General features: G+C 35.4%; 1 protein-coding gene across 3 annotated transcripts in view; it reads right to left on the reverse strand.

Annotated features, from left to right (window-relative positions):
- nav2b (neuron navigator 2b) overlaps window positions 1-6,579 on the reverse strand; it is a 77,826-nt gene extending 71,247 nt beyond the window's left edge. For all 3 annotated transcript variants that reach the window (XM_052597826.1, XM_052597824.1, XM_052597825.1), the window contains exons 1-2: window positions 6,464-6,579; window positions 5,627-6,109 (exon numbers count right to left, since the gene is read on the reverse strand). In XM_052597826.1, the coding sequence (XP_052453786.1) occupies window positions 5,627-5,728 (102 nt within the window). In that variant the 5' untranslated portion in view covers window positions 5,729-6,109; window positions 6,464-6,579. The remainder of the gene's footprint in view (window positions 1-5,626; window positions 6,110-6,463) is intronic.
- Window positions 6,580-13,073: the final 6,494 nt, after the last annotated feature.

Here is a 13,073-nt window from a genome sequence, read left to right on the forward strand (position 1 = left end):
GTCATCTCCCATCACATCACTGGGGCCATTTACAGTGCACTGTGCCACTGAGCTTCCAGCTCAAAGGAAGGACATTAAGAAATAGAACGGAAAAAGACAGGGGAACAGTATCTGCTGAGGATGGCTTGGAATTTCCTTATCATAAAATGTTTACGACTCTTAAATTCCAATGGATTCCACACAGACATAACATGCCTTTCATAAAAATGATAAAAAATGTTTCGTGTGAAGGTGCAACGATACACTGATAAGCATAGTATCCATCTCATTCTGCTTCGTTAAAATCCCAAATTATACATCGTGAAGTATACAGTTAAAGGAAGTTTACCCAAAACTGAGTTACAACTCCATAATATTGCTTTCTCTGTTGGAAAAGGTGAACTTGTCTGAATCAGGAGAGAAATATGCACAGATCAAGCAATGATTACAAGGAAAAGCAGTACTAAACAAAGATGGATTTGAATGTAAGACAACAGGGAATGGACTTTTTTAAAATGGAGAAGGCTTGTTTTTTTTTGTTTTTTTTTTGGCCAGAAGCGATGGTTTCAATTTAAAACTCCTTTATGTTTTTTTTTCTTACAAACACACTGCTTTTCACTTCACAAAACATTAATTGATGGCCTGAAGATGTGTGGATTACTTGTGGATCATGGTAATGTATTTATCAGCTGTTTGGACATTCTGATGGCACCCATTCACTGAAGAGGTTCCTTCGGTGAGCAAGTAATTTTAACATTCCTCCAAATATGTTCCAAGAAACAAATTCATCTACTTCTTGGATGGCCTGTCAGGGATTTTTGGTTGAACTATTCCTTCCATAAAATTACATCTGAATTCAAACATTGCTGAGAAAAAAAAAAAAAAAAAAGATTAACAAATTTTTTGTATGCTAGTTCGGCTAGTCACTCACCTAATTTAACCCAAACCACAGCTGATTATACTAGAGAAGAAAAAAAAGTGAATTAGCATTACAAGAGGTAAATGGAGAAGTCACAAAAGTGTCCTAGAGAGTGTTATCCAATGGCACAGCAAGAGAGAATTATATTCAACCATAAATATTTAAAGAAAAGTCCAGCCAAAAATGTAAATGGCCACCACTTTTAATGGTGTTTCTGCATCTCTTTCTTCTTCTTTTTTAGCATTTAAAGCTCCACTATCTCGGTTAAACTGTAAATACATGGATAAGACAACTGCTTTCTTTTGTTGTAGCTCTGAAACAACATGATGACAGAATTTAATTTGAACTGTCCTACTAATTTCATCAATTTAAAACACCATTTTATGATGAAACAAATAGAAATCCTGCTAAACAGGTTATTTAGGTTAGAATCTGACCAAAACTGTTCACTGACCTATTGTGCAAAATATCAGTGATGAATGTAGCATCGTATAATGAAAGGCAGAACATGACCCCGGAGACCAATTCCCTGCTTTTAGCAAACACCAGCATGCCTCAAGTCTTGACAGTGGAACAATACTGGGAGCTTCTTTTGAATAAAGAACGTGAAAAAAGCTAAAAAAAATTACACACCCTCAGCCTTTCCAAAGACGTCCACATTTAAACTGAAAGGGGGAAAGGATGCCCATCTCTTTAATTTGTGGAGATGTGATGTGACACAGCAAGAGTTGGGACTTCACCATCCAATGGTGTCCTGGTGGCAGAGCCATTTTAACTCTGCTACCAATTCATGCTGTTAATGAATTATGCATTTAGGACAGACATGATGTCTGTTTACAATGCAAAGACATTTAGGCTATCATAATTTTAAAAATGGGTTATCGTTTTTAAACCAAGATAAGCAAAACTCATTTGACATTTAACGCTGGTTTTAAAACCATTTCATTGTTTTGTTCTATCCCATGAGGCCATAGGAACTGAGGAGCTGTCAGATTCAATTACAGGTTCCAAGAAATTTGTTTCTTGTCATTAAAATGTATATATTTAACAACACCTGAGTAAATTATTTTCATGGTTAACGTCTGTCAAAGGTCAAAGAACATTGAGGTCAATAACAATACTTACTCTGAAACTACATTGCATGCAAGCAAACCATTTTTTTGTTTTTTTTTTGTTTTTTTATATTACAGTAACAGTTAAAGTGGGAGAGAGAGGGTTGGGGCAAGATAGGAAAGGTCCTCAAGCTGGATTTGAATTTGGGATGCCTATCGGCACAAACTTGATTGTGCTGGAAAACAAATATTTTACTGTGAAATATAACTGGAGGCTATTGATATTAACTTAGCATATCATTTGTTTGAATCACCTTGGGCTAACTGCATATTTATCTCAATATTACAGATTAATCAGTCTGGTCTCATTAGGGAGTGATAATTGATGGCCCTTTATATACTCCATAAATTTCCCAATATGAAATACATTTAATGCAGACTATTTAATCCTGCAAATCCTCCAATGCAATTTGAATTCTGAAAAACAAGGCAGGTGGAATTAAAGGTACAGGTTGTAGGACCTGCCACTAGAGGGCGCACTACCAAAACAATAACAATCACATGGTTTGATGACGCTGAGAAGGAGCATGGAATGATGGGATTTGTTGTCTTCTACCAAACCACCAATGGCCATCAGACGGAAAGATAAATCATTGATTTAACGTGAGTTCAGCGATTTGTGCGAGTAGATTACATACAAAGTCAATGCAAAGACACGATTAGATTATGGATCAGACGCGTCCTTGCGCGGGTCTAGAGACGCGATGCACCGCGTTTGGCGTGTATGCCCCATGATACTAATCTTGTTGATCGTTATAATAGCATACATTTTTTTGTAAAGATACGAATCAAAACAACTCACCTGTCGAGTAAAACACAAGCGAGATCGGCATTGAACTAACGTCATTGACAGGCGATTGCACTGACCTGTGCCACTGTTTAGAATGGGAATTTTCTCATGATTTACAAGCAGTTGAAAACATTACATTTGCTCAGCCTTCAACAATAACTCCACAGAACCGTTGCTGAATTCTATCACAGATGGCATTTTGTCACTCAGTTAATCAAAATCGAAAGATTCGAGTGAATGATATAATCACTCGCTCGTAAAAACAGTTTGGTTCGTTCTTGAAGGCTTTTGAACGAATCAGTTGACAAAATGATTCAGTTCAATGAATGAATGAATGAAGACAGGCATTTATCGCCATCTACTGGCAAATTATCGTATAATTTATAATTTACTGGTTGTCCTGTAATTATGCATTTTCTATCAAACACCCTTTAAATACACAAAATAATTAATATTTGTAAAATTTCAATCTGTGTAACTATTCGGACAGTGGCTCAATGCAACTGTTGGTTCAACAAGGTCATTTAGAAAACGTTAGCTGCAATTAGCTGCCCTGGTTTGTTGTTGCCAATGATTAACAGTAGAAATAAGTGTCAGAACTGAATATCAACACATACACAGACTGGAGCATGCTCGCGGTTTCTAAACACAGGTGAACCAACAACTGAAAAACTGTGCATCGAAAAACTCAAAAGACTTGAAAGCAAACAACAAACTTCAAAATGCTGATCTACAGCCCAGTGGAACCTGGTTGGGTGAGTGCCTAGAATACAAAGCTAAATCAGAACAGCTCACATGCAAAACTCACACAGCTCACACTCACTGCAAAGTTTAGCGAAAAGAACTTTAGCTTTGCTAGTCAGTCAGGCTGGTAGAGCCTAATGTTTAGTGGCAAGCTCGTCTTCATTGAGAAGGAGGACTCTGGACAATTCCCCATTCCTCACAGCCCCTATAAAGTGATTATATTCCATGTCAGTGGAACCAGTTAATGGTGATGACAGAGCTAACAGTGAATTAACACAGAAGTCCACAGGCCAAACTCTACTCGGTCGTGAAAGAAAAGCATTCAGAGGGGGGTGATCGAGAGGGCTTCAACATTTTAATCTGGATTTATGTTGCAGACCTCAGTGGAAATTCTGCTGGAAAACCACACACACATAGACAAACTGTTTCTGGAGAAGACCTGTATAAATGAGGTCCACATCGCGTTTTAATTCAGAGAAATGGGGTATGCCAAGGGTTGGTGAGAACAACCTGTTCTTTGTTGAACTGTCAAGCCGTGACACCCTTATAATCAAAATGAATGTGCAGCTGCACTGCAGGTGAACTGAGCAAACACTCCTTTATATTGGCTACAGAAGGAGGGAAAAAACTGATTTTGGATATTTCATAGAAACATTTTACAAAGAACAAGAACATGTCAGTATGAAGTGGCCCTAAAAAGTGTTCTAACATCTAGGCCAGGGTTAATAATTTTATTCAAATATTAATTAGAGATAAAATGTCACTTTTGAGCAACTTTTCATGACTTTTAAACAAATGGTCTTTTTTAACCGATGATGTGATATGTATTTATTACTTTATTCATAAATATATAAAGATGCATGACTACACCTCTAGTATAATAAGCATGGGGTCAGGTATGTTTGGACAGCTTTTTTCCATTAATAAATGAAATAATCATTTAAAAACTGCATTTTGCATTAACTTGCATAATCTTTAGGTAATATTAAAATTTGTTTGATGATCTGAAGGGTGACAAAAAAAAAAAAAAAAAACAGGACAAAGCTTAACAGCAAAAACTTTTTCATACCTCTCTCTCTAAAAATATAGACATTTATAATTTTGTATTTTGCTGTGATATGAATGTAACTTTTAGGAAAACCACAGAAACAACTCAATCTAAATATTTTTGGGGCATTTTAAGGTAACACATAAACTATCATTCATCATGCTTTAGCTAATCATGAGCCTGGTTCATCCAGACAATTAGCCTGGCATACATCAGGGGGGATTTGAGGATGATCCTTTATGATGTTTAAGTTCCTACAAGGGCCTCTAGGTCTGTCTAACACCCAGCAAATCATTAGACATAATCACCCTCACTTATCATAGCAAATTAACTAATGGTTTTGACAGTTAACATGGAATGTGGCTTCTTCAAAGCAATAACATGGATTTCAAGTTGTTTGAATATGGGCATCTGGGGTATCAGCATCAATAGAAAGACTCCACCATCTTAAGATCAAGACCATATGGATGACGTGCTGCTTGAACATCAGCTTTAATCTATTCCAAGCACATGCATCTTGAAATATTCAATGAATAAGTGCTCAGAAACTGCCATGCTTGTGGAAAAACTGAATTTTAGTTCTGTATTTGATATATTAAAGAATTACTTCATCCAAAAATGACAATTCTGTTATTGTTTATTAACCATCATGCCATTCCAAACCTGCATTACTTATTTTCTTGTGTAACACAAAAGATGATGTTTTGAAAAAAATGTGTTTCTGATTTCATTTACTTCATAGGCAAAACATTCTTCAGAATATCTTCTTTTGTGTTCCACTGAAGAAAGAAAGTCATATGGGTTTGGAACAAGTAAATTAAGACAGAATTAATTTTTTTTTGGGGGGGGGGGTGAACTATTCCTTTAAAATGTCTTAATTTTAGTTCTTGTTAAATGTGACAAAAGTGTGAATAAAAAAAAAAATAAAACAAAATAAATAACCTAGCACTTTTCCAAACTTTCACTTTTGAGATGTTTTTGCAACAAATACGTGTGGATTTATCTATAAGGTTAAATAAATATTCCTAACTTACTTTTTTCTGGTCTTCGAGAGCATGGATGACAGTCTTCCTCTTCTGCTGAAGCTGTTGATGAGGACAGACGTGTTGCTGGCATGTCTCTGAACCTACCTCCATTATATCGGAAACCTCCAGGGCTCCCAAACAAATCTATACTCCGAAACGTGCGGGATATTCCGAGATACTTCCTCGATCAAAATATTCCTTGATCCTCCTGATCAGACATTACATTTGATCATTAAAGCTACAATCAAACGATTGCTAACCTCCTTTAGGCTTCTCGGCTGCTCAGTGGATCGGTCCAGCACATCCACAGCTGAAGGATCAGCAAACACAGATCTTTTTAGTTCATGATGCCAAGTGAGGAATAACGTAACTTGCTGAGGGTGGCTCAGTCCTAGAAGGTCCGTTTTTTTTTTCCCAGTGATGCACGAGTGAGCATCTAATGTCATGTTTCATATCAGCTATAGACCTGTCATGTTGGAGATTCTCTGCCACCTAGAGTCACGCATGGATTGAGAAGTGTGTGTTGGAGATAGAGGAAAAGAGAGAAAAGTAAAGGTACCAATGTCAGAAACTGGTTCACTGTCTGTACATCTTAACATCTCTGAGACTGAGAACAACTTTTGAACCCTTAAGAGAATTTTTGAACCTATGAAGTTCAGTTGCACTCATCTGAATTTGTAATTGAGTTCAGCTCAGAATGCAGTTCATTTGAATTAAACTAACTAATTGCACTAATTCAATTGCACTAAACGACTTGCACTTTCTAACACTGTCTAGACTGTTTTAGATCTTGCATTCCCTTGAAATATCGTATACAAATAATAATATTTAATAACAGGAAATTACCGTGGTCGCTTTTATCCCACTTCCATTTGGTTTACAAAACCGGTGCAACTCTTCTTTCGTGTTTTGCACGCGGAGCCGGCTGGGAAAGTAGCGGCGTTGTATATGACGTCATGAGCAGACCGACAGAACACCCCCCATCCGGGGCATTTGAGGTCTTTCAGAAGCGTTGGATGTTACCATGGGAACTTTATTCGTGAAGAATTTGTACGCCATCTAGAGGAGTCAATCCAGATCGACCCACGGACGCACACTTTCATTATAAGGCAGACCGGGGATGGATTTATTCAACTTTATTTTTATTTTTTATTCCAGTGGATATTTGTCAGGGCAGGCTTTGAAATATAAGAAATATACAGAACTTTTACATAAGATAAAGTTAACTAATTTGTTATTTATTATTATTAATGTGTGACAACATGCCCCAAAAGTCTCACACTGTAAAATTGAAACAATGGGTGTCCAGTAATATCGTTAAAATTTAAACAATTGTGAAAAGCAAGAAAATTCCGAAAAAAAAGATAACACACAAATATAAAACCACAAATACATATTTGATTTTATTTGAATTTAAAACCTATGTAAATACCTAAAATGGCCTGCCCCTGTCTTAAGAACATGGTTTTTCCACAAAGTCGGTTTATTTAAAATATAACCTTATTATATAATTTAGATATTATAATTTATAAATATTGAAAATAATAGGTTCTTTTGGACGAAATAAAATATTCATGTTCTATTATAATTAATTATTCAGAAGGTATTGTACATTATTTTTATCAAAATGTGCTAATTATTCATGAACGTGTAACCATCTGTTCTTGAAAATACTGAATAAATAAATAAACAGTCAGGAATTGTGTTGTATTCATAACAGCAAGAGGCGCCAGAGAGCTATATAACACACATCATAATTGAATAGAGGAAAACTCATATACATCAGAGAAAACACACGCACGCACACATTTAAAACTCGAGTATTTACATTTTAAATGTATGAATGGAGCAAAACAATACATTCTTATAACAATAACTTATAACTTTAATAAAGATCCTTTAATATCACATAAAGTTATCACATTCAGATGTCGTTAATTAGATAGTGAGAGCTGAATAAACTTTATGTTTAAATAAGCTCAGCATCAGCCGCTTTCAGGGCTGTTAATTGAATTTGTGTCATCGTCACTCTGATTAAGGGTTTAATTTGTGAATTACAGAAAGAAGGCAGAGAGGAGGTGTCATGTTTATTTGTGGCTTTCTGAAGATCCATCATCTGTGATCTTGAACAGGACTCGTCCATTCAAATCTGACTGAATTCGACAGAATTAGTCTGACTGTGTGATCAGATGGCCAGAAATCCCACGTAATACATATTCACATCTTTGTCCTTACTTTTAGGCCTATGGAATTTTATGATTAATGGGGTTATGGATTTTGAAACCTTAAATGAATTGATCAGCCAATAATGAAAATCTGTTAGCATTTTCTCATTGTCATGTGATTCCAAACCTGTATGATTTTCTCTCTTCTGTAGAAAACAAAAATATTAAACAAGCTGGTCAGACCATTCTTTTCCAGAACTATTCACTTTCATCGCCATCCTTAACATTAAAAATCAAATTTTACATTAAATCTTTGTATTAATGTATGTTTTCAGCATAAACTGGTTTTCATAACATATACAGATAGTTTATTTAGTTGAATTAATAATAATGAATAAATTAATGACTTACTTCATAAAAATATTTTATTCATGACATAACATGAATAGAGGAAAACAGCATGAAGCTTATGAGGATTTATTGCTGTTTTGTCTGTTACCATACTGTACATAAACTCCTCTGATATTATACAGTAACACTGATTTTAAAAAAACATATGTGTTGACTGAAAGTATGCAGATGTGCTGTTGCCATGGTGAAACATAATTTCAGATTTCGGAGCTCCAGTGATCGTGATTGCTCGAAGTTGTGGTGCATGTGCTTAAAAATTTAGAGTCAGCCTATTCAGACTGGATTGAACTAACACAGTTCTGAAACTGAAAACCCTTGAGTTTCCCATTACAGGCTAAGTCAACCAATAAGAACCTTCTTATTGAAATGGGCCTTACCCCAGGTGTTTCTGAATGAATCGGTTTTGAACAAATCATTTGAGTGAATGATGTAAAAAAAAAAAAAGATAATTGTATCAACTGCTAATAAATGTTAATATGATTATAAAAATTTGAGGGAATTTACCTACTCATAAAGAATAAGTGTTTTCAAAGAATCGTTTGAGCAACTGATTCAATGACTCACTCACACAGAGAGTCGCTTGTTTCATTCCTGAATGAATCACCGTTTAAACGAATCTAACGAATGCAATCTCCACAATGCTAAAGCTGGTCTTTACGAAACATGCGAACAGAGAAGTAATGCAGACTACTTTTAGAATCAGATTGGAAACCCAGAATTGTTATATAATAAGGAACAGAGGCTATGGATGATTTATTAACGCTTGAGGCACGTCTCTGTTTGACCGCCAAACTGTTTTCTTAATTCCAAGTCGGAACACAAAAGCATCCTTTGCGTTGTCTCATTCCATTCAAATTCATGAGGCCATTTTGAGCGACGGCCGCGGAGGGGCACGGACATAAAATCTGTCCCGTTATCGTTGTTTTTATGACACAGGAAGAGAGTTTGTCACTGATGTGAAATTGAATACCATAATTCCTCAAACAAAGCTCCTGTCTGCGCTGTCAGCGAGTCGCGACGAGGCAGTTCATTCGTTGCTATGCGTACGGGAGCACATAATAACCAGACAGTTGTCAGCAGCACCCGGAAATTTATGACACAAAAAGATGCATATCACTGTAGTAATCTCTACTGCTTCACAAGCTCCCCACTTGAAACACATATTAGAAGTGATGGAGGCATTAAAATTCATGAAGGTTCCCGGTGGTCCTAAACGCATACGGTCTGGAGGTACATGTGTGACACCTCATGGAAAGCACTAAATAGTGTTTAACAGAATTCATTTCTTTAATTTTAGAATATATTAAGTACATCTGTCCTTTGTGGAAGAACTGTAATCTTTGATAAACATGCTCTGGCAACATACAGATTGACGACAGAAGAATTAGTTGAATCGGAGATTGAGAGAGACAGAGGTCTTGAGATGACAGAATGGGTGGGAACAAGGTTGAGGTCTAAATTAGCTCTTTACCAAGAACCACTCTCGCTCTCTAGCCGATAGAAACAAGTCAGTGTATCACAGCATTGAGGACAAGGTGATAGCAAGGCCAGAGAGACACAAATCAATACTTCATTTGCTGAGCAAGATTTAGTTTCCGTTGCCATATCAAACCCATCAGATGTTGTGAAAAAGAGGGGTGAAAATTTCGAATTGGTGAAAAACTTCTTTAAAGACCTTTAAATTTCCCAAGACGTGCTAAATGTCAGAAAGGGCGCAGGCCTATTATAAGTCGAGACACATTTGCGAGGTCAGGCCCTGTATATATTTAAACTCTGTTTTAACATCTCAGCGAACGATATCTCTTTGGGGAAGAACATTTACTGCAATTCACAGAAAAGTAGTTTTGCTAATTGCTTGATTTAATGGAGGAAAAGAAAAGGAACCAAACAAGCCTCTGACGAGTGTCCTACTTAATGTAACCCATTTGACTTATGTGGTGATTTCCAGTGCAAAATTGGCTACCACGGTACTAGAATTTTGTAGGTTGTTGCCAGGACATTGCTATGCAGTTGCCAGGGTGGTTTCTTTACACTTTTGAAGAAATTGTGAGTGGTGCTTGGCTGTGCAATGCTGGCACAATGCTAAGGTGTTGTGAGTGGTTGCTAGGGTGCAACCAGGGTGTTGCTATTCAGTTGCTAGCCATTTTTAGGTGGTTGCTTGGAGGTTTTAGGTTGAAGCTAGGACATTGCTAAGCTGTTGCTTTACACTTTCTGAAGAAATTTTGTGGGGTGCTTGTATGTGGAAGCTGGCCCTATTCTATGGTGTTAGTTGCTAATGTGTTCTGGGTTGTTACTAAGGTATCACTAGGTGGTTTACAAGGTTTTCTGGTATCATCACAGTCAACAGTAAGACCTGAGTCTTCTAATCCTTAGTATAAGCAAGATAATCTTTGAAATAGTTACCATTTTGCAAACCAAGTCATACAGTGGATGTGTCTGGTATCGGAAGGCAGCATCAATAATGTGAGAAAGGTTATTCTAATGATTTGGTAACTTCCAAATCAATTTGCAATCTACACAGCCAAAGTAAACAGCACCTATTGTACATTCTACTTTGACTGGTGATTGGTGTATGTTGTTGATCAATAACTGTACATCTCAGTTTGATCAGTTTAGTTCTTATAACCATCATTCATCTGATACTGTCCCCTTAATAATACAGTTAATATCCTATTGTTTGACTTACTGTACATGCAGAAACTTTACATTAACTATTGACTACAAGTCTTTTGCAATGACTGACAGCTGAACTGGAGAAAAGCCCCCTCTTTCCTTATTCATTGGTATAGTCGAGTGCCAAATTATTATACTCCTTAGACCTCCAGTAATTATTGAAAAGGTCAAAGGGCACCGGGCATTCCTCCTCCAAGGGGGTTAAACTATGTACTTAAGTTCCTAAGGCCCAGGAAGTGACAGCGTCATGTGACCTTTGACATATTGACAAATATTCATGTCCATAAAAAACACATAAATTGGGTTAGCTGTCAATGATAGATATATATATATTTTTTCTTTTCATATTCATGCAACTTTCAGTGTGATTTATCCATAAATGTATTACTCTCTCATATTACAAAATCAATAGAGCATTTTTTTAACCCCTTAAATTCCAAATACTCACAATTCATAGCACAAATAAACTTTTTTGAATCAGCAGCTGTCTTATTGTGAAATGAATGTCAATTTTAGAAAAGAGGGTCCAAAGAAGTGTGGACCTGCACTGCCCTTTACTAATTACTCCAGCCTCCCCTAAGTCAATTCATTTCTCTTGGCAAGCTGCTGCATTTGTGAGGACTCTGCAGGGGACAGTGAATGCCCGGTGACAACTGCTGAGGACCCAAAGCCCACTGCATTATCTGGAATTAGTGTGTATTGATTCATCCTTTCTAGATTATGGATTTGGTCCCTTATTCATTACTTTGGAGGTCAGCTAACGGCCATGTTTTAAAAGGGTTCAGTTTTGCAGTACTGTACTTTGAGTGTGGTTTTTAATGCTATAAATGTAATGTTCTATAAATATTGAATTACTGAATATTAATACTTCATTAAAGTCACTATGCAGTGATCCAAAATAAGTTTTTGTTTACATTATATATGTATATTTACTGTGTATATTTATTATGTATAATACACACATACAATATATATTTAAAATATCTACGTTTATACATTTATATTCATATATTATATATATATATATATATTATATATATATATATATATATATATATATATATATATATATATATATATATATATATATATATATATATATATGTTTAATATATAAACATAACATATTTTTCTTAAATATATACATGCATGTGTTTGTTTGTATTTATTTATACATAATAAATACACATACACGCATATATTATCTAACTAAAAACTTTTTTGTTTGGATGGGATTAATCATGATTATTTGTTTGACAGCACTTATATACTATAATTATATTAGGGCTGTCAGTTTAATTCATTATTTAATTAGTTATGAAAAATAACCTGTTTAAAATATTTTAACGCAGTTAACGCACTGGACCCGCCACAAGATCATATCATCTTTCATTTCATACAGCTTACTGTTAACAAATATGATGAAGGGCAACAACTCCATTAATGCAGTTATGACCTAAAACTATATTGGTGCAAAAAATTCCCCCTTTTTGTCTCATATTTATATCATATGATAAGCAATATCATACAAGCAGTGAGAGTAATATTATGCAAGTGCAGATTTTGTCCCAAATATCACAAAAGAAGTTGATATTGTGTTATTTTTTAAATGCAATATTATGTGTTTTTTCACAATTTCGCAATTAACATATTACCTTTAAAGCAACATCAGAACTGTTGTGCATCGACACGGCTGTGTTTAGTTTCTGAATGAATCCGCATTTTAAACGAAACATTTGAATCAATGATTCAAACCCCATCAATAAATAGTCTTTTACTTAATTCCTGAATGAATCAGCTGTTTGAATGAAGCGAATAAAGACATTTACCCATTTACAGATTTACAGATTAAGTGTCTTATATAGAGTATCATTTCATAAATAATAATAAAAGTAAAGGGTTTACTCACCTTGATGTCATTTAAAACCTTTTGTGTAACATAGCCTGTTTCGGTTTTAATTTTTTCCAGTTTCAAAATTTTCATTGACTGACAGCCCTAATATTTATTTTAATATTATTCTTTTATATTTTACATGCATTTTTAAAGCTGTTTTGAACATAGAATCTGAGCAGCACAACATCCAATCATACAGTATGCTGTATTATGGTACATGGTTAGGTACATACAAGCTCAGGGATGAATATGGACAACAAAGGCACCTAATATTGCTAAAGAACCATGCAAAACACCCACCCACCAGCACACC

Source organism: Carassius gibelio, chromosome B25 (genome assembly GCF_023724105.1).
Source record: "Carassius gibelio isolate Cgi1373 ecotype wild population from Czech Republic chromosome B25, carGib1.2-hapl.c, whole genome shotgun sequence".
NCBI classification, from domain to species: domain Eukaryota; kingdom Metazoa; phylum Chordata; class Actinopteri; order Cypriniformes; family Cyprinidae; genus Carassius; species Carassius gibelio.